Source organism: Prenolepis imparis, unplaced genomic scaffold (genome assembly GCF_030444845.1).
Source record: "Prenolepis imparis isolate NDT839.2.m4 unplaced genomic scaffold, iyPreImpa1.0 SCAF_11, whole genome shotgun sequence".
Taxonomy (NCBI): Eukaryota; Metazoa; Arthropoda; class Insecta; order Hymenoptera; family Formicidae; genus Prenolepis; species Prenolepis imparis.
Window position 1 is genome coordinate 11823035 of NW_028141169.1, and position 22560 is coordinate 11845594.

Below are 22560 nucleotides of genomic sequence, written 5' to 3' on the forward strand. Positions count from 1 at the left end.
ACCCCCCAGGCGACGCGATGTAGACAGCAAATATATATTGCCAGCTACTTGGCCGATTGTTAGCCCGCGCAATTATCATATTCCTCCGCTAAGAATTTTGGAGAAAAAGAACTTACGTGTATGAAGTTAGCCCCCCATTTTTTAATTTTAAATGTTTTTTTAGTTGTTCCAGATTGTTCTATGTTTATTCTATAATGTTCCAGAATTATAAGACTAAAAACCAAAAAAACAAGACAAAAAACGCAAGAAAACGGTTTTTTGTAGCGGCCCCCCATTTATTGAAAAATCCAATTTTTTGGTTGTTCTGGATTGTTCTAGTTGTTCTAAACATTGTTCCAAAGTACGAATTCTCCCGAAGATATATTTACAAAGATATAGGAAAAAATGTTTTTTTTAGTGGCCCCCCATTTTTTGAAAAATCCAATTTTTTTGGTTGTTCTGGATTGTTCTAGTTGTTCTAAACATTGTTCCAAAGTATTAGTTTGATTGGTAAAAAATTTTAAGAGATATTTAAAAAAAACAAAAATTAAAAAAAACGTTTTTTGCCATTCTTTCATAAACAAAATAACTTACAACATTGTCGATTTAGATCATGTTTATAACCGTGTAGAACAACTCAGAACAAAATTTTGAAGCCCAGAACAACAATGTAAAGCCCACTTTACTCTTGATCGGAAAATTTTATTTTTCGATTTTAATGGGTAAAATACTTGTTCCAGGCTTCGCGCTTTAAAACTATAGTACTCTCGACTAGAACAACTCAGAACAAAAATTTTTAAGACCGGAACAACAGGGTAAGGCCCACTTTACTCTAGATCGAAAAAACTTTTTTTATATTTTTTGAAAAATCCAATTTTTTGGTTGTTCCAGGCTTCCCGCTTTAAAACTAACAATAGTTTTAAAGCGGGAAGCCTGGAACAAGTTTTTTTACCCCAAGAAAATAGAATAAAGTTTCTAGCTCAAGAGTAAAGTGGGCCTTACCCTGTTGTTCCGGTCTTAAAAATTTTGTTCTGAGTTGTTCTAGTCGAGAACACGATAGTTTTAAAGCGGAAGCCTTTTACCCATTAAAATCGAAAAATAAAATTTTCCGATCAAGAGTAAAGTGGGCCTTATATTGTTGTTCTGGGCTTCAAAATTTTGTTCTAAAAAGTTGTTCTACACGGTTATAAACATGATCTAAATCGACAATGTTGTAAGTTATTTTGTTTATGAAAGAATGGCAAAAAACGTTTTTTTTTTAATTTTCGTTTTTTTTAAATATCTCTTAAAATTTTTTATCAATCAAACTAATACTTTGGAACAATATTTAGAACAACTAGAACAATCCAGAACAACCAAAAAAATTGGATTTTTCAAAAAATGGGGAGCCACTAAAAAAAACATTTTTTGCTATATCTTTGTAAATATATCTTCGGGAGAATTCGTACTTTGGAACAATGTTTAGAACAACTAGAACAATCCAGAACAACCAAAAAATTGGATTTTTCAAAAAATGGAGGGCCACTACAAAAAACCGTTTTTTGTCTTGTTTTTTGGTTTTAGTCTTATAATTCTGGAACATTATAGAACAAACATAGAACAATCTGGAACAACTAAAATAACATTTAAAATTAAAAAATGGGGGGCTAACTTCATACACATAAAGAACTTTTGTATTTTATTGAAGATCGTGTGATCACAAAAACACACGTTAAATTGATCGTCGCGCGATAAGGAATCATCGTATGTTTCAACAAACGCATGTATATTTTAATTCTTTTCATTTCTTGCACTTATCTTGTAAATATTTGTAAAAAAATAATTTCTGATATTATTCAACATAAATCATAAATAATACATAATATATGTATATTATGTGTCTCGTATCTATAATGTAGTAAAATTATTTGACGCTCAACTGACGTTCTATTTTTACGTATGTAAAATTGATTTTAAATCTCTCATTCGAATTTATAAAATATTATTTAATTAGTCATGCTGCAAACTTAATGATACGCTTCGTACGATTTAAATAGATAATTTTGTGCAGTAAAAAAACCGAATATAATTTCGCAACACTTCCGTTATACTTAAAAAACATACATAAAAACATTATATGTATATTGTTTTGTGACTTAAAGTTAAATTAAAATTATATGTCATTAAAAATTAAAATTATAATATATAAATGTAAATTAAAATTATATAAAGTGGTATTAAATGCCAGAGATCGTCTTATACTTTCGATAGTTTTCACGACGATGCTTAGACGTATATGGCGTCTATTTTAATTGCACTTTCTTTCATTCGCATATAACATCCCTTGATGATCCTCTACGTTTTCTCGCATAAAACGCAATCGCGTAGAAAGCGCGATTTGGACAGACGCCAAATAAGCTCGCGCGTAGCTCTCGCTAAGAGCTCGAAAATCGCTCGTAATTAATTCCGCGTGTTAGAAGAAAAATGAAGGAACTGTATTTCTCACGTCGAATCTTTGCAGAGTCACGTCGCGATCGTGACATACTTCCTCACCTGCTAGGATGTTCAGTTCTTTATCTCTCTAATCCAATCGAGAGAGAGAGAGAGAGAGGGGGGGAGCAATTTTGTCTCTTTCGAAACTTGAAAATTGCGTCGTATATTTTCTAGATAGAATAAGATCAATATTTTTAGAACACAGATGATAAAGTTTATCTTACAGTACACCATTGCTTCCAAAATATTATAAAATAACTTTCCGTCGTTAGTCAGGCAATATGATAATAAAGTTTTGAAAAACACATGTTTTCACTTACTTATAATAATAAATTGAAAAGGCTCTCTCTGATATATATAAATACAAAATCAGATTAGGCGCAACAAACTTGTCGTTAAATTCTTCTCTAATTATATTTTGACACTAAATAATTTAAAAATTAATTTAAAAGAGGGCTTATATATAAGAGCCAAACTTATTAGATGCAATAAACTTGTTTTTAAATTCTTCTTTAATTATTTTATGTCAAATAATAATAAGCCTGGCTCTTATTAGTCCCTTTCATACCTGATTTTGTACATTTATATATTTCACTTATGCAATGATAAATATTATTATAGAATATTCGCGAAATATTCGATATCTATCAATGCAAGGGAAAAAAATATGCACATATTTTCTTTAAATCGTCCTTTTTGTGTAGCTCTTCCTCATTTAAAAACTTATATCTATCTTTCGATATATAAAATATATATACTCCACATAGAGAAATATATTCTACTGTTTGCGTACTGATTACGAGACAGCTGACACGATGTTGACGCATTGAATTAATCAGAATGTATCCTCTTACAAGAGAGAGGACAACAAAGCCGTTCTCTTCCTTGAAAAATAAACCTCGCTCTGAAAATATTGCTCTACAAATGCAGCAACAAAACCGAGCTGCAGCTATCGGTATCGCGCCGCGTACAAACAAATAAAGCTGCATCTGCTGAGCAATATATATTCCGCACGATACGCGGCGCATCTTTACGAGCGTGTGTGTATTTGCATCCATGATACACGCGGTCCACACAGATCATCAAACATTTGATGATATCCCATATATCATACGCAGTTAGTCAACCACACTAACAAGGGAAACCTCGCAAACCCCAAAATTCCGATTTTGATGAAACTTTAAACACATATAGGAGGAGGGGGAATAAATAGATGAATTTAGAAATTTTTAGTTGCGGCCCAAAAACGATTCTAAGGGATAAAATCATGCTTTATGTGTAGAACGGCTCTTCTCAATATATCTCGAAAAATATTCGATCGAAAAAATGTTTTATACAAAAGTTTTATGTACACAGAGAGATCTCTGAATTTATCCTGAAAATCATGGTAATCGTGGGACAATATGGTATGGAAAGAAATTTAAAAATATGTTTGATAAATTTTACCATACTTTCTCATAAAGTTCTTTCCGTACCATATTGTCCCACGAATATCATGATTTTTAAGGTAAATTCTAAGAGAAAATTCTCGCTGTGTAGAAATATCTCTATTTAACCATATTAATAAAATGTTTTCAGAAATATTTCAAATATTATAGTAATTAAAATTTTAATTGATTAAATTTAGCGAAAATAAAATTTTTTCAAAATTTTATTTTTTCTTTGATTTTTTTTAATTTTTTAAAAATAATTAATTAAAATAAAATTATTTTTTCAAAATTTAATGTAGTTAAATAGAGATACTCTTATCATAAAACTTTTGTATAAATCTTTGTTTACTTTTCGAGTTATATCTCGAAAAACAAAAGCTTACATATATAAGAGACGGTTTCACCCACCCTTTAAAATCATTTTTGGGCAGCAACTGAGAATTTCAAAATTCATCTATTCCCCCTACATGTGTGTAAAGTTTCATCTAAATTAGAATTTTCGGGGTTCGCGAGGTTCTCTCTTGCAAGTATAATTTTATAATATTTAAAATATCGATCGCGAACCAAAAAAAAAAAGAGGAGATGCCACAGCGAAGGTCGAGGCTGCATAACGTGGCTGAGCAACGGGAATCAAGGGTAGCGGAGATCCGCGAAAGGGGATGCGAGGGGTGAACCGCACGCGATTCGACGATTTGCACATTCGCACGGTCGTTCAGACGAAAATAAATTTATCTTTGTTTTACTCCGCGGGAGTAGTTTGCGCTTTTAAACGGGAATTCGATATATATCCGGAGTTGCGTGCACGGCGTAGTATTAACCCAGATTTTTCGCATTTTCTGTGTTTCTCTGGAGAAATATGCGAATTGCCATGCTCGTTGGAAAGAAAACGGGCGAGAAATTCAATCGGTATAATATATATTATCGTTGGACACTACGTACCTATAAGGAAATCTCTGGGTATTTTTCGACTCGACATCGCGAGAATTTAAGACTTTCCTATATTTTCGTGGTTAAAAGGTACTTGTAGTCCGAAACCTTTTTTTTTTGTACGCAACTGCAAAGTAAATTATTCAATAATTGATGACAAACGAGGTTTTAAATTAAGTCTGTCGTTTATGGACAAACATACGCATAATGATATTGCTATCTATCTAAGAACAACATGATAAAAGTATATTCTATCAACATATGTGTGTGAACATGAATTTAATTGTATAAGTAAATGCAGTTGCATCTGAAAACACGAGGAGACATTGACAAAATAAAATTCTCAACCAAGTTCATATTATAAAAATATTAAAGTAATTTTTCGTATCACATTCCCAAGTAATTAACCCGTAATCATATAAGCTAATTTTTTTACTATTAATTACTATTATTAAAATTTTGTGTGCATTTTCTCTTTTATTGCAAATTACACAAAAAATATATATGTATATTGTGTGTGTGTGTGTAATTTGTTAATAATTTTTTAATCGATCAAATGTCGCGAAATCGCTTGTCTTTACTGTATTCTGCATGATGTTATCTGGCATATCATTCTTACATATCTTGAATATCGTTCGTACGACGTAATATATAAACACTGAATACTATTACTGAATGCGTAAAGACGGAAATATCTATAATACTCTAGAAGCCCAATACAACCTTTACACCAGCGTAATCTCGATCGACTTTAACCTTCAATTATTATAATATAATAAACACGAAAAAAATTCTCTTCTGTGATACTTGAACTGTTTCAAGTTTGAAAATGTTGTATTTCATTGTCAATTACACATTTTTTTTACATATATATAACTTATTAATATTTTTTTATTTTATATACTGATAACTGAACGCGGGAAATCGCTTGCCTTTGCTGAACACTGAGTCATCTGGGTCATTTTCGATTAAAATATCTCACAAAAATATTTTAATGAATGAAGATAATTATATTTCGGGACTAATAAAGGAGCAAACTCCAATTTTCAACAGTATTCCAGCAGTTTTGACAGCAACTTAAGCGAAGCAGATTGTCCGCTATGTTTCTGAACGTATAGAGTGTAGCACTGTACGGATGTCGTAAAAGCTAGTGGGGGACACTGTGACTTAACTGATATATGGACAGATTCTTATATCCGTCGTGTTCATAAAGTCCTGTCCATAACTGCGTATTACGCTCGCGGACGTTTGTCTGACGTATCGCGAAATGACGATTCTAAGATTGCCGATTTTCGCGCGAACCTTTCTAAATCGGTACATCGGAAAATGCGCGATCGTCGGTGCCTCGTATCCGAAAATTTGTCCGGTAAAATCAGTGGAAGGTCGACGCTACGCGACCGCGATCGAATTAAAAATCGACTCGCAGAATGTTGTCAGCAGCGGATTACCCGATGTGAACGGTTTCGAAAGTATTTACTTGCACGACTTGATTTGGGAGAAGGTCGACAAATGGTGGAACCATACTGCTCTGGTACGTGATTCAGCGAAATGATATACGTAAAATTGTAAAAAGATTTACGAGAACAATGTTATATATAATTGTATCTTTTTCCCAGTATAATAAAAAATTAAAGAGGTTTAAAAATAAAATATACTTCTCATGTAAATAAATCGTAAAAAAAATCTCTTTTCATTTCTTCTATCAAATGGATATTTTTTGTGTTAAAAATTTCAGAGAAAATCTATCGACTATCGAAACATTGATATTATACCCTCTTATATTGTTTTCGTATAAATATTTTTATTTAAATTTTCATATAACTATGCAATATGAGCTATCGAAGAATTAATAACTGAACAAAATCTATCAAGTTTAAAATTAGATTTCATATTTATAAATTCCCTGTTATAATATTATCATATCAGTAGTTAAATAAGTCATTATACAATGTGTGCAATTAATATCTGATTATAATGTATAATTTCAGATTTGCTTAGATACTGGTAGATCGTATACGTACAGTCAATTGAGAAAAACATGCGGCAGACTAGCAACGATTTTGAGAAAGAGCAAACTTCTACCGGGGGACACGATCGCCATTATTTTGCCAAATATTCCAGAATTCGCCATCATATTATTAGCGGCAAACGAGGCCGGTTTGCGCGTAAGATTAGATTTTATTACGTTTAAAAACGTTGCTATGCGCGCATTATGTAGAAATCGTCTCTATAGTAAATAAGGAAACGATTGTTATCTCATTGTCATTATCTCAAATTTCCACCTCATTGAAATGGAAATGGGAAAACAAAAAGCGACGGCTTATCTACCAAAAGACGCAATATTATATCGTATATGCTGAACTTTCCTGTAATTTCTTTTTTTATTAATTGCATAATTTTCTCGAGAAAATCATTTAAATGGAAAAAATATGTGTCTATTTCGACGTGTATAACATACATATGTTCGTTAAAAATAAATTCGGGATTTATTTATATATGTATTGCACTTTGTGCAATAGTGCACACGCATGCATGCATGCATGCATACATATAATTAACTTACAATACAATATTAACATGTATTTTTTTAACATTAGATAACCGTATCGGATAATAATCGAATACATATTTAAATAGTCATTCTAAAATTATTTGCAAACTTATTTGCAAACTTATTTTTGCGACAAGTCTATGCAAGTATTCAAACATTTTCAATATCTCTTGCTTACATTTTTCCGCGTATAATCATTTTCGCGCTGATTATATTATCATTTATCGAGTAGATTGTATTTTCCTCGTATTCTTTAAAAAATCGAAAAATACGATAAAAACACGTTATGTAGCATGACAAGACAATTAAATCTGCTGAAAATAAGAAACATAGAAAAAAAATATGCGCAATAAATGCTATCGCGTGAAACAAAATAAAAACTAATATGTTATTAATTCGTCACAATTTAAGATATATATTAAATTAGAAAAAAATTATTTAGGAAGATATTCGAACTTTTAAAATATTCATTTCGCTCTAAACAGAATTGGAATTGTCACATAGAGAATTGAATTTCTTTTTTTTTTTTTCTTTTAAGACAACGCTAATTAATCCTGCATATACAAAGTACGAGATAAAGAGGCAAGTGGAAAATGCGGATGTTCAGGCGATCTTCACAATTCCGGCCAAATACGCAGATGTCAACGCGAGTATAGAGAACAATTCGAAGATAAAATTACCTATCGTTATCGTAAATAACGGAAGTGCTACCTCGATCGCGGGAACCATCAAATTCGACGATCTCGTGCGCGACGACATCGAGGAATTTTCAGTCAGTCAGAAAACCGACGTCGATTACGAAGATACGGTAATCATGCCTTATTCCAGCGGTACGACTGGTCTGCCGAAAAGTATCGAGACGACCCATAGGTGCGCGCATTTTAAATATTTGAATTAAATTGAAAGATGCGCACATAAATGTGCACGAACATTGAAAAATGTATCTGCTGTATTATTATCCGATTCGGTGAATACAAACGCAACAATGTCGTAGGAATTCCGTGGCAAATATTCTTCAAATCTCCTGTCCGCAACTCTTCTCCGGAGTGGAAGCTACTGAACATCATCAGGATATTGTGCCGTTGGTGTTACCATTGTATCACATTTACGGTTTAATACTCACTATGTACGCGTACTTGCGGTATGTGTTAATCATATAAATTAATTTATATTATATTTATTTATATAATTTTTATTTATTATTTTCGCAAAATTAACGCCTATATATATAAATAATCGATCTTTGTTCATTGTTAAATGTGATTATTTGGTTTATTTCTTTTTATTATTTTTCTGAAATATCTCAAGAATTATTTTTTCTTACGATAACACTTGAAAAAGCAAAATTTATTAAAATGTTATAGTAACAATGTATACGTACACTGAGAGAAATTTCTCTTAGAATTTACTGTGAAAATCATGGTAATCGTGGGACAATATAGTATGGAAAGAATTTTATGAGAATTTCTGTGATTAATATTTATCACAATAAAAATAATATCTATTACAATATAAAATATAAAACATGTTTGATTAATTTTACTAAATTGAATAATAAAATTAATCAAACATGTTTTATATTTTATTTTGTAATAGATATTATTTTTATTGTGATAAATATTAATCAGAGAAATTCTCATGAAATTCTTTCCATACCATATTGTCCTACGATTACTATGATTTTCAGGGTAAATTCTAAGAGAAAATTCTCTGTGTGAAAATCATGGTAATCGTGGGACAATATGGTATGGAAAGAATTTTATGAGAATTTCTCTGATTAATATTTATCACAATAAAAATAATATTTATTACAATAAAATATAAAACATGTTTTATATTTTATTGTAATAGATATTATTTTTATTGTGATAAATATTAATCAGAGAAATTCTCCTAAAATTCTTTCCATACCATAGTTTTCAGGGTAAATTTTAAGAGAAAATTCTGTCTGTGCAGGATAGGTGCTAAGGTCGTGTGCATGCCGCAATTCTCCATGAATAAACTTATAAAACTGTTGGAAGATCATCGATGTACGATATTGCACGCGGTACCACCGATCGTGCAGATGATGGCATACGACGAACGAATAACGTCACGTCACGTCGTGTCTATGAGGCTAATAATGTCAGGAGCCGCGCCTCTCGGGGAAGAATCTATCGCCAAGTTTCAAAGTCACGTCAGTGATCGCGTGACCTTCGTCCAAGGGTAAAGGATCGCAATTAAAAAACAAAAAAAAAAGAACATTGTATAACGATAAAATTAAATTAAAATAATAATTTAATTTAATTAAAATAATAATTAAATTAAATTAAAATAATAATTAAATTAAATTAAATTAAATTAAATTAAATTAAAAATAATTTGCAGATATGGCGCGTCAGAATTATCGCCGGTCGCTACAGTAAGTTTGGACGCACCACCGGCATCCTGCGGTTACTTGGTGCCGAACGCGCAGTTGAGGATTGTAGGCATACAAGAGGATAATCTCGGCAGAAATTTAATTCCGGGCCAAGTGGGGGAGATATACATACGTGGTCCGCAAGTGATGAAGGGATATTACAAAAATCCTCAGGCCACGGCGGATACTATGGACGGAGACTGGTACAAGACTGGCGATATAGGATATTATTGCGAACAAGGTAAGCGAGAGTCAAACGGAAACTTGGAGAATGCGATTTAGATTTTAAGACACGGTGATCGAATTAATTCCAATACGTTCCGCAGGTCTGTACGTGCAAGCACGATTGAAGGAGATGATCAAGGTAAAAGGACTTCAAGTCGCGCCCACCGAACTGGAAGAGGTAATTCGCGGTTTTGACAAGGTACAAGACGTCGCTGTCATTGGTGTGGCGCACGACAAATACGGCGAGATTCCGAAAGCCTTCGTGGTTCTCAAGTCCAAAGTGAAAACTAACGAAAACGAAGTCAAAGAATACGTAGCTGCACGTGTTGCCAAATTCAAGCAGTTGGGATACGTACAAGTTGTGGAAAGTATACCGAAAAATGCGGCTGGAAAGATTCTTCGAAGAGAGCTCGAGAAATTGTAACATAAATATCAAACTATATATAAAATTATCTCTTCAAATATCGAACTAATAACAAGGAATTTATCGACAAACTTATTGATGAACTTCGTCGATTTATACGTCTATTTATATTAACATGATTAACACTAACAGAAAAATGTTTATTATAACAAAAAGTGGCCATCGAGAAAAGATTCAGTTATTTATTTACACGCTAATTAAGTTAAACTTATTATTCTTTAGATTTGTTCGCCCCGTCTTGAGAGGATTCTTCCAAAAGAGTGCTTGTAATTCCAGCTTTCTTCAATTCCTCAATAAGTTCACCATTTTTGTGCATTTCTAACAGGATATCACAGCCGCCCACAAAGTCACCATTTATAAATACCTGAGGTATCGTGGGCCAATTGGAAAAGTCTTTTATATCTACATAATTAATAATATTGATATGTATTTAAAAGGGCTATATTAATAATAATATTGATAGTATTAAAAAAGAGCGTTTCAATTATGTAAATATTTGTAAAGATTCATAAAAATTACACAAATTTTTGGTACAATATAAACTATTTTTAAACAATACATTTTTTTATAAAATGTAATGTATTTTTTATAATAAGAAAAGTGTTGTTATGTACACATCTTTCTTCCAAAATGTTGCACATATGTAGAAGCTCGATACAAATTTGATATAATAAATATTTCTAACAATTTACCTTGTCTGAGCTTTTCATCTTTAAGAACATCGTGTGCTTCATAAGCAACACCATGCATTCGTAATATTTGAACCACAGCGTTACTAAAGCCACATCTTGGTTCTTCTGGTACACCTTTCATAAATACGACTACTTTATTATTCTGCAAGAAACAATCTGCATACAGTAATAAATATTACACATAGATAATATTACGTTTTATTGTTATTAACAAATTTTATTATATTTTATTTTATTATATTAACAAAAATGGAGAGTCTCTTCTGACAATAAACTTGTTTAATCTTTTGCTATAGTACGTAAACTATAATAAACAAATTTTTATATAAAAATATAAGCTAACTTACACTGTATTGCATTTAATTATTTCTGCATAAAATATCATACATTTCAAGTCAAAAATATCTTACATAATGAATAAAAAAACAAAAACGTGTTGATATCTCGCAATCACACTTACTTTAACAAGATTGCTGATATCATCGAGCTTCGTGCAAAAATTTCTGACGATGAAAGAACATCTCGCTCCAAGACGAAACATGTTTAATTTATATCACTAAAAAACACTTTATCGAGTAACTTGAATTTTTCGTTTAGGCAGCCTAAAGAGGTTATGTGCATATCGTTCAGTCAGCTGTCTCGTATTTACACGCGTGTTATAAAGCGATGTCTTGCGCCATCGTGCAATGAAATAGCAAAGTTCACAGCCCAGAATTCCGGCAAATTTTAAAGGTGAACAGGAAGCTTCTACATTCGCATCGAGCTTCTATACATTCATACAATATATTTTGGAAGAAAAATATGTACATAATTTTTTCTTATTATAAAAAATACATGTTATAAAAAAAACATGCTGTTTAAAAATAGTTTGTATTATACCAAAAATTTGTATAATTTTTATGAATCTTAATTTACAAATATTTAACATAAATGAAATGTTCTCTTTTAATATTATTATTATTAATATAGCCCTTTTAAAATGCATATTAATATTAATTATGTAGGTATAAAAGATTAGTAAATCTCGCAAATCCAAAATTTTACAAAATCAGAATTTGTGTAAGTTTGCAAGATTCCCTTGTAAGAAAATTTCTCGCGAATTACGGGTTCGCAGTATTTGTATATATGGCTAAAATAAAGAAAAACAAAGCTTCCTCTATAAGGAAGCAAAAAATCTGACATACAAACTATGATATTCATAAATATCAGCATATAAGAGAATAAAAAACAAATTTTATAATTTTTCAAGAGAGCAGAGCGTGTTTCCGTTTTTCTAATTATTGATAATGTAAAAGAGTATTAGATATAATAAATAATATGCAATGCATAAGTACAAAAGATGTTCGGCCTGTCATGCTAAAAACTCAAGTTCAACCAATATAATTTATATACATTAGAATAAAACAGGCGCGCGCCATTTTAATTTTTTTTTACAAGAGAGAGAGAGAGAGAGAGAGAGAGTATAAAAATAAATAATAATATCCCCCCGTCAGTCGCGGTCGAGGATGCACAAACTGCATATCAGCGACACCTGTCAAACGCTATTCAAAATAACGATAAATCGCAAGATAACTTCAACTATTACCGACTGTCACGACCTATACTTCGCCATTTTGTTCATCTTTCCACGATCTATGTCGCCTACGAACGAAATACGGAGATCGATTTTTCGCGACGAAATATATTGCAAGAGGGATAACAAAAGCGTGATTAAACAATTAGCGGGAGCGCATGAAACAATTAAACAATTGATGATGCGAATGTAATTCAACGAACGCACTCACCGGTCGATGAAACCTGGGACGGGGGGAGAGGGGAGGGGGGCAGCCGTTGATTTCTTCCCGTAATTCTTCCCGTAATCCACAATGGCCTTGAGCCGGTGAAGCACCAGCAACACTCACTATGCTAACTTTTTTTCAATTCACAGACACTTGTGGATTTATTCCACTTTAACGACCGAAAAAGAAACACACAAATCGCGTTTAATACGACACTCCCGGCACTCGCGTCCGGCAAATGCATCCGATGCATTTGGAGCACGAATCGGGCGCATCACCGTCGTTCGGGCCTTATTTCTCACGTTCGACTACTCCTTCTCGGTCTGCGTCGCAAATAATACTGCCTGAGCTAAGCAGAATCGCGAAACACTCGCGAAATTTACTTAAATTCGACCACCGACACGACCGCGGAGCCGAAGACGGTACGTTGGAGCGCGTAACTGACTGAACTTGGCGTTTGAATATCTCAAGATTTTAACTCGCGCTGTGATTGGCCGACCGATGCTGCGTAATCATAAGCAGCGTTCACCTGTGATTGAGATCGCCGTGCCGTAATCGTAACCAGCGCTCCGCTGTGATTGGTCGATCGCTGTGACGTAACTGCAAGTAGCGAATGCAATGCGAATGCACTTAAAGGTCGATGAAACCTGAGACGGGAGATGAAGAAGAAGAGTAGCCATTACTTCTTCCTTGTACTCCATAATGGCCTTGAGCTGGTGAAGCACCAGGAACACTCACTATGCTAATTTCTTCTCAATTCACAGGCGCTTGCGGATTTATTCGCCGACCGAAGAAGAAACACGAATCGCTTAATACGATACTCCCGACACTCGCATCCGACAAGTGCATCCGATGCACTTGGTACGAGCACAGATGATCGGCCGCATCATCGTCGTTCCGGCCTTACTCCGCTACGTTCAACTATTCCCTCTCGATCTGCGTCGCAAATAATACTGTCTGAGTTAAGCAGGATCGCGAAATACTCGCGAAATTCACTTAAATTCGACCACCGACACGACCGCGGACCCGAAGACGGTACGTTGGAGCGCGTAACTGACTGAACTTGGCGTTTGAATATCTCAAGATTTTAACTCGCGCTGTGATTGGCCGATCGATGCTGCGTAATCTTAAGCAGCATTCACCCGTGATTGAGATAGTCGTGCCGTAATCGTAAACAGCGCTCAACTGTGATTGGCCGATCGTGGTGACGTAATAGAGTCCCTGAGGGACTCTAGGTACTATTTCTAGGGACTCTACGCCGTAATCATAATCAGCGTTTACATAGGATTGAGATAGTCGTGCTCGTAATCGTACACAGTGCTCAGCGTTGATTGGCCGATCGTCGCGTCTAAATATTAAACAAGCCTAAATTAATCAAACTTAAATGTTGCAGTGCACTTAATATTTTATCGATAAATATATCAAGTTATTAATAATACTACACCAATTTTAATAAAATTTTGTATATAATTTGTGATTTTTATACGTTCTTAGATTTATTTCAAAAGATTTCTATAATCTCAAAGTTTGTAATATTATTAAATTTTTTTTTACATCTCCGAACCGAGATAACGAATCCGAAAAAAAAGGTTAGTTACTAACACTTATCGTAATAAAGCATAATCTTTTTATGAAAATGACAGAGGTCGTATGATATGTATTGATATGTAAGTTTGTACGACATAAGCGAAATATTGTTCACATTACGAAAAACACATACACTTTTATCATTTTTCTTTGTCGAAAGAGAAATATATAATAATAATGTACATATGTCTATAATATGTAAAATTTTTTATCTAAAGTATGATATATGTCCTACATTATTTATTTTTTGTAATGCAACATAATCTTTTAACGATTGTGTGTGTGTGATAATGACAGAGGTATATTGATAAGTGTGTGTATATATGTGTTTATACAACATGAGCGAAACATTGCAAACATTGCGAAAAAATATATTTTTATCATTTCCCTTTGTTGAAAAGAAAATGTGTAATGTATATATACACACTACAATGCAATACAATATTACTACAATAATATTAATATTAATAATTTAAGCTTGTTTAATACTTACAATTAGACGCGACGATCGGCCAATCACAGTTGAGCGCTGTTTACGATTACAGCGCGACTATCTCAATCACGGGTGAATGCTGCTTAAGATTACGGAGCATCGGTCGGCCAATCACAGCGCGAGTTAAAATCTTGAGATATTTAAACGCCAAGTTCAGTCAGTTACGCGCTCCAACGTACCGTCTTCGGGTCCGCGGTCGTGTCGGTGGTCAAATTTAAGTGAATTTCGCGAGTGTTTCGCGATCCTGCTTAACTCAGACAGTATTATTTGCGACGCAGATCGAGAGGGAATAGTCGAACGTAGCGGAGTAAGGCCGGAACGACGATGATGCGGCCGATCATCTGTGCTCGTACCAAGTGCATCGGATGCACTTGTCGGATGCGAGTGTCGGGAGTATCGTATTAAGCGATTCGTGTTTCTTCTTCAGTCGGCGAATAAACCCGCAAGCGCCTGTGAATTGAGAAGAAATTAGCATAGTGAGTGTTTCTGGTGCTTCACCAGCTCAAGGCCATTGTGGAGTACAAGGAAGAAGTAATGGCTACTCTTCTTCTTCATCTCCCGTCTCAGGTTTCATCGACCTTTAAGTGCGTTCGCATTGCATTCGCTACTTGAGTACTCTGCGTTGATACCACTGCTTCACAGCGGAGCGCTGGTTACGATTACGGTACGGCGATCTCAATCACAGGTGAACGCTGCTTATGATTACGCAGCATCGGTCGGCCAATCACAGCGCGAGTTAAAATCTTGAGATATTCAAACGCCAAGTTGAGTCAGTTACGCGCTCCAACGTACCGTCTTCGGCTCCGCGGTCGTGTCGGTGGTCGAATTTAAGTAAATTTCGCGAGTGTTTCGCGATTCTGCTTAGCTCAGGCAGTATTATTTGCGACGCAGACCGAGAAGGAGTAGTCGAACGTGAGAGATAAGGCCCGAACGACGGTGATACGCCCGATTCGTGCTCCAAATGCATCGGATGCATTTGCCGGACGCGAGTGCCGGGAGTGTCGTATTAAACGCGATTTGTGTGTTTCTTTTTCGGTCGTTAAAGTGGAATAAATCCACAAGTGTCTGTGAATTGAAAAAAAGTTAGCATAGTGAGTGTTGCTGGTGCTTCACCAGCTCAAGGCCATTGTGGATTACGGGAAGAATTACGGGAAGAAATCAACGGCTGCCCCCCTCCCCTCTCCCCCCGTCCCAGGTTTCATCGACCGGTGAGTGCGTTCGTTGAATTACATTCGCATCATCAATTGTTTAATTGTTTCATGCGCTCCCGCTAATTGTTTAATCACGCTTGTGTTATCTCTCTTGCAATATTTCGTCCCGAAAAATCGATCTCCGTATTTCGTTCGTAGGCGACATAGATCGAGGAAAGATGAACAAAATGGCGGATGAACAGTATAGGTCGTGACAGTCGGTAATAGTTGAAGTCGGTAATAGTTGAAGTCGGTAATAGGTGAAGTCGGTAATAGTTGAAATCGGTAATAGTTATCCTGCGTGTTATCGATACTTCAATAGCGTTTGACAGATGTCACTGACATGCAGTTTCTGCACCTTCGACCGCGACTCGTGTGTACGTTTCCCGCGACGTACTTTTCAGCGAACTATCGATACATCACGATGACATATGACAAGAGAGAATTATTTATTTACGTTTCGAGAATAGTACTCTTTTGTAGAAGTCGTTGTCCTCGAATAAGATAGCGCGTGCGCGAAAAGCGTGGGCTCTGACGAAGCATTCGTTTCTCCCCGAATTTGACCTCCATCGATGACCTGGGTACATATATACATATATATATATATATATATATATATATATATATATATATATATATATATATATCTTTTCACGAAAAACTCGTGAAATGCGATATATGAGTTGGAATTGCATTACGCGTCTCGATACAAAATGAATTTTCCTAGAGACATTGAAATTATATTAATATATATAATATATTACTAAAAAAAATTTATTTATATAATATTATTGAAATTGATATCACTAATTATATATATTTATATTTTTTTTTTATTAACTTCTTATATATATATATTCTAAAATAATATAAAAATTCTAAACTGCTCTAAACGAATATTGAAAAATTTCTATATTTTTTCAATCTACGGTGGATCCAAGTAATTCGATATTAGGTCAATACTAGTTCAATCTAGCAGTTAGGAACTGGTTACATATTAGTTCCATCAAATTAACGGGAAATGTTTCCTCTTCTCCCCCATTTCTCACATGACCTTCCATGCTTCTCGTGACGTTGCGTGAATATATAATCTATGAGCTCGGAGAAGATATTTTATCTTATTTACATTTTCATATATTTACCGATATTAGCCATTAGAAATACGATAAGATTTAAAGCTCTCGTCCCATCTCTGTTAGTAAAATATTTATCAGTATTCCTTTTTCGAGGATAGGCAGAAATATGTGACAGTTTGTTGTGTGAAGACTCATTCTTATCTATTTTTATCTTTTATCGAAGAGATAAGTATCTTATTGTTAGCCTTTGTCTAAATTTAAACGGATTTTGCTTCGATAAAATCGATGCTTTAAAATATACAAAAGATTCAAGAATTCAAATTCTTATCGAAATATTTAACGCAGAAAGTTAAATACAAATATCTCTTATAAGAAACGTCACATTTTTCTTATACTAGAAATAGTAGATTTCTTATACTACTATATGTTTTAAATAAAATATGTCATAAATCTTTAAACCCGATCAATATTTTTGACGGTTATCAGCTGATTTCTGTCAAAAAATATTAATCGCAGAAAAAGCATTATAACATATTATTTACAACATATTACTATTTTACATTTTATAACCTATTATTATTTTAAAATTTAACTAGTAAATTAACGATTTATTAATATTTTTTTACATACATCAGCTGATTAAAGCGTTAATTTGTGCTAATTAAATTTTAAAATAATATTGTGTTATAAAAATTAAAATAATATGTTTTAAATAAAATGTTATATTTTAAATTCGATTAATATTTCTTGACAGTTATCAGCTGATTTCTGTATCATTCTTTTTAATATAACATCGAGAAACATATTTGTGTTGTTCTAGTCCCTTTCTAAAAAAAGGCATGTCAAGTCGATTCTCACAAGTATTGTTGCCTCTTTTTCGCGATGTTTATTAGCTGCCTCGATTTGCGTTGTGCGTTATATTCATAGCATCGAGAGACTGTCATCGCGAGGGTTAACAGTTTGACAGTTTGTCCAAAATAAAATAAAATAAAATAATATGTTTTAAATAATATATTTTAATACTTTAAATTCGATTAATATTTTTGACAGTTATCAGCTGATTTCTGTCAAAAAATATTAATCGCGGACAAGGTATATATTATAACATATTATTTACAACATATTGTAATTAAAATAATAATATTTTGTAAGTAATATAATATGTTATAATACTTTATCCACGATTAATATTTTTTGAGGGAAATCAGCTGATAACTGTCAAAAATATTAATCGAGTTTAAAGTATTATAAATTATAACATATTATTTATAAAACATAATATTATTTTATTTTATTTTATTTTGGACAAACCGTCAAACTGCTAACCCTCGCGATGACAGCTACTCGATGCTGTGAATATAACGTACAACGCGAATCGAGACAACCAATCAGCATCGCGGAAAAGCGACAACAATGTCAATAAATGCCTTTTTTAGAAACGGACTGAATACCAAATTAATCGATAAAATGTATAATAAAAGCTATGAAGCGATATATAACGATACTCTCTGTTGTGCATATAACAGAAAAGCAGCGATCTCTATTTGAGCATTTTTTTTACATAAAACTTTTATTTCAATGCTAACATACTCTAAAAAAAATTGACAGGAAATGAGTTAAATACCGTCGTGATGGATTATTAGCATTAATAATTAAATCGAAATTAAGTTCCTTCCGATAACCGACTTCTCTCGAGCAGCGATCTCTATTTGAGCATTTTTTTTACATAAAACTTTTATTTCAATGCTAACATACTCTAAAAAAAATTGACAGGAAATGAGTTAAATACCGTCGTGATGGATTATTAGCATTAATAATTAAATCGAAATTAAGTTCCTTCCGATAACCGACTTCTCTCGACTTTTTCCATTCACGAATCTCACATCGCGAATATATAATATCGTTCCGACAAGCCACTTAGGAAGCCGATATTGAGCCTCGCGCGATACGCAACGGTGACGTAATGTCGGAAGCGTCGAGAATCTCGATGATGACGTTATCGTTGGATGCATAACCTCGAACGTTGCGCGCGTGCGACGATGACGCAGTATTGGAAAAATCGCTTAACCTACCTGGGGAAAACTCGCGTGGGCGTCGCTCGCGCCACGTGCTCGTAATTCGTGACGTCATCGAGGTAAAATCATGGTCACCATGGCGACTCTCGCGGGCCGGTCTCTCGTCCCTTCGGATCTCGCCCACGAGATTTAAACTTCCGCTGCCGGTGCGAACGTCACGCCCTGTTTGACGGGTAAAGGTGGGTAGGTAGGTGTTGCGGTAGGTCCGGGATAAAAGTCCGAAAATAGCAACAGGTATATATATTACGAAAACGAAAAACACAGCTAATGCGCAAGACGCTTCTTTTATTTAAAAAATAAAAACATATCCGCCGGATTATTGATTTACGTGTAACTCGAAGGGTCTCGAAGAGAGAGACATGATATTTATCTCAGACAACACGTAGCGCTCTATATAATTTTCAATATATAGTACGTTTCAGAATACATTTATGCATTCCTTTGTTAATTACAAATTTTTGTCAGCTAATGTACAAATTAATTTCTCAAAATGAAAATTTCACAAAATGTAATATGCAAAATTAATTATTTTATGTAAGAAAAACCTTAATTTAATTAGTAATTATTTAATCGCTGATAATATTTAGATTAGTTTTTTCTTATTGATTTTTCAAATTAATTTTTCAAATCAATAAGAGAAAAACATGATCTAAATATCACCAGCGATTAAATGATTAATTAAAGTTAATTATTTTATGTAAGAATTAATTTAATTAGTATTCAGTAATTATTTAATCACTGATGATATTTTAATCATGTTTTTTTCCTTATTGAAGTTTTCTTATTGATTTTGCAAATAAATTTTTCAAATTTAAACATCAATTAAATGACTACCGAATACTAATTGAATTAATAAGAAAAGAATAAGAAAATGTGAAAAATTAGTAACATGCTGGAATTAAATTAAAGTCGCTTGTGGAAAAAATCTTAACCTTTAGAATCTACGTGTGCAGAACGAGATTATTTCGATCGATTAATTCTAATCCTACGCGTACGTGTTTCCTAAACGTAGGGTTGCCACACACGCAGAGATATTTTCCCGGTTACTTTTCTGTCCTCTAAATCCAAGCCGGGATTCCAGAGAAAGGTCGACCGGGTGACTACTATTAGGTCCATTAAGTGGGAAAGGCCCGACGAACTTGCGAAGGCCAACCGTTTTAAAGGGAGAATAAAGGGACGGGAACCGGAAAGGAATATTACCGACATTATGAAGCGACGATTGTCGCGACGATAGTTTACGGTAAACGCTTTAATGCGACTGTACCGTGACGGGGAGTATTATGTTGTCACAATGTCGTGCTCCGCGTTTCTCTAAAGGTAAAGTTTATGCTTTTACATCCGTGGGACAGCGAGGGAGAAACGGAATCATTCGACTTCGTTCTCTCTCTCTTTCTGATATTTCTGAAATCTGAGATACAAGTCGCACTTAAAATGAAATGATCGTTTTATAACGTGTAAAAAAAAATAAATAGAATAAAAAAATCGAAATGTCAAGTAAATGTCAAAATAAATGTCAAGAATCGCTTATCGCGTCATGTATTCCGCATCGCGAAGTAAAATAAATAAAAAACAAAACTGCACGACAATGTGTATCAACGAACGGTACTTTGAAGAACGACGGTTCTTCTTTTTTTTTTCTCTCTGTCTCTTTCTCGCTAACCTATTTACCGGTTATTGCAGTCCGCACAGACTCTTCTCTAATCCCCGTTCTTTTCTTTACAATCGAAACTATTCTCCGCGAGCGACGCAGACTTGTCTGACAAGTTTTGCCAAGTATATCCAAGTGTATCTGTATACTTAGTATCGGTTCGGATCCGGATATTCGCGCGCGCGACGTGATAATTTCAGAGAAGTGGGGCAAAACATTCTCAATTCGCGGCGAGGTGACATCTTAACAGCGTTGAAATACGTACTATCAGCAAACAAATATCAAACAATGCTAATGTTCCGCGATATATGCGGTGTCGAGTTGTCCAGATAACAGGTCGAAGATTTCGATCAATATTTTCATAGTCCTTGCATTTCAGTGTAAAAAAAAAAACGAATATATGTTTTTTTTCACAGGAAAATATATAAATATTTTTTTTAATTATTGACACTAGATTAGCCTATTTTACTTACAGGATAAAATACAAGAATATAAGTCGAAGGTTTCGATTAATAATTTCGAGCGTTGCATTGCAAAGTGGAAGAGAACGAATATATGTATATTCGTTTTCTTTTACATCTAAAATTTCTTTTATTCCTACAAAAATATATTATATATTTTCTTGTGAAAAAAATATCAAATTTAAATTAAAAGCCGAATAAGTCACACAAAGAGAAATTATATATAAATTATGTTAATACACAGAGAGAATTTTTTCTTAGAATTTATCCTGAAAATCATGATAATCGTGGGATAATATGGTTTGGAAAGAATTTTATGAGAATGTCTCTGATTAATATTTATCACGATAAAACATAATACTTAATATCTATCACAATAAAATATAAAATATGTTTGATTTGTTTTACTAAAAGCATAGTAAAATTAATCAAACATTTTTAAAATCCTTTCCGTACAATATTATTCCACGATTACCATGATTTTCAGGGTAAATTCTAAGAGAAAATTGTATATATATATTTATTAATATATATGTATATCTTTTTTCACAAGAAAATATATAAATATATTTTTTCGAGTTAAATTGACAATCAATTGGAATTACATTACTAGATTAGCTTAGTTTACTTATAAAATATATTGAATAGAGAAATATCTAAGAAACATTTCCCCGAATATAGTAACTCGTTGCGATGTAACGAACGAATTTTACCGTTACACAACACAAACACATACACGCGCAACACGCAGCCTTTGTGTTATCGATCGCACTAAAATACGCTCGGGATAATCAAGTTTGCGTAACATTTGTTACTTCTCTGTGTAGCTCAAACGCGATGCTGCAAATAGCAAGTCGAGTGGTAAAAAATAATCCAATGGGATACGATGGTTATACAAAATATACGTACATAAATCTTATTGCGCTCTGCGTGACATCGATTTCTTTTTTCTATATAACAAAAGTAGTCTTGTAATATTTTAATTTGACATGTCGTTTCGATAATCATTTAATCTAAAGGCTTAAATTAGCGATTCTCTTCTTTTCGATTTTTATTATTATTATTTTTTCTTTTAAACATGTTATACAGGATGCAACACAAATGTGGATCGATACTTCAGGAGCGTATTTTACTCATCGAAATGCAAAAAAGTT

The 22560-nt window shown here is 33.4% G+C and overlaps 3 protein-coding genes across 3 annotated transcripts in view; 2 read left to right on the forward strand and 1 right to left on the reverse strand.

Moving 5' to 3' along the window:
* The first annotated feature begins 6003 nt into the window (after positions 1 to 6003).
* On the forward strand, positions 6004 to 10413 carry LOC145942638 (uncharacterized). The gene is made up of 7 exons (XM_083049554.1): positions 6004 to 6339; positions 6797 to 6973; positions 7898 to 8229; positions 8354 to 8500; positions 9316 to 9564; positions 9727 to 9998; positions 10084 to 10413. Exons 1-7 carry the CDS (start codon positions 6076 to 6078, stop codon positions 10404 to 10406), a joined length of 1764 nt encoding a protein of 587 aa, XP_082905680.1. The 5' UTR covers positions 6004 to 6075; the 3' UTR covers positions 10407 to 10413.
* A 155-nt stretch (positions 10414 to 10568) lies between these two features.
* On the reverse strand, positions 10569 to 11754 carry Grx5 (Glutaredoxin 5). The gene is made up of 3 exons (XM_083049555.1): positions 11559 to 11754; positions 11099 to 11240; positions 10569 to 10808 (listed from the first exon to the last, which is right to left on the reverse strand). The coding sequence occupies exons 1-3, from the start codon at positions 11637 to 11639 to the stop codon at positions 10618 to 10620; spliced, it is 414 nt and encodes a 137-aa protein (XP_082905681.1). The 5' UTR covers positions 11640 to 11754; the 3' UTR covers positions 10569 to 10617.
* A 4299-nt stretch (positions 11755 to 16053) lies between these two features.
* Positions 16054 to 22560, forward strand: part of LOC145942895 (uncharacterized) — a 128454-nt gene continuing 121947 nt past the window's right edge. Inside the window, exon 1 of the mRNA XM_083050064.1 lies at positions 16054 to 16164. The gene's annotated coding sequence lies outside the window, so the exon portion shown is untranslated. The remainder of the gene's footprint in view (positions 16165 to 22560) is intronic.

Coding starts and splice junctions, on each gene's coding strand:
- LOC145942638 (XM_083049554.1), top strand. CDS start 6,076: ATGACGATTCTAAGATTGCCGATTTTCGCGCGAACCTTTCTAAATCGG. Junction 6,974..7,897: donor CAAACGAGGCCGGTTTGCGC/GTAAGATTAGAT, acceptor TTTTCTTTTAAG/ACAACGCTAATTAATCCTGC. Junction 8,230..8,353: donor AGTATCGAGACGACCCATAG/GTGCGCGCATTT, acceptor ACAATGTCGTAG/GAATTCCGTGGCAAATATTC.
- Grx5 (XM_083049555.1), bottom strand. CDS start 11,639: ATGTTTCGTCTTGGAGCGAGATGTTCTTTCATCGTCAGAAATTTTTGC. Junction 11,241..11,558: donor ATATCAGCAATCTTGTTAAA/GTAAGTGTGATT, acceptor TGTTTCTTGCAG/AATAATAAAGTAGTCGTATT. Junction 10,809..11,098: donor AGATGAAAAGCTCAGACAAG/GTAAATTGTTAG, acceptor TTAATTATGTAG/ATATAAAAGACTTTTCCAAT.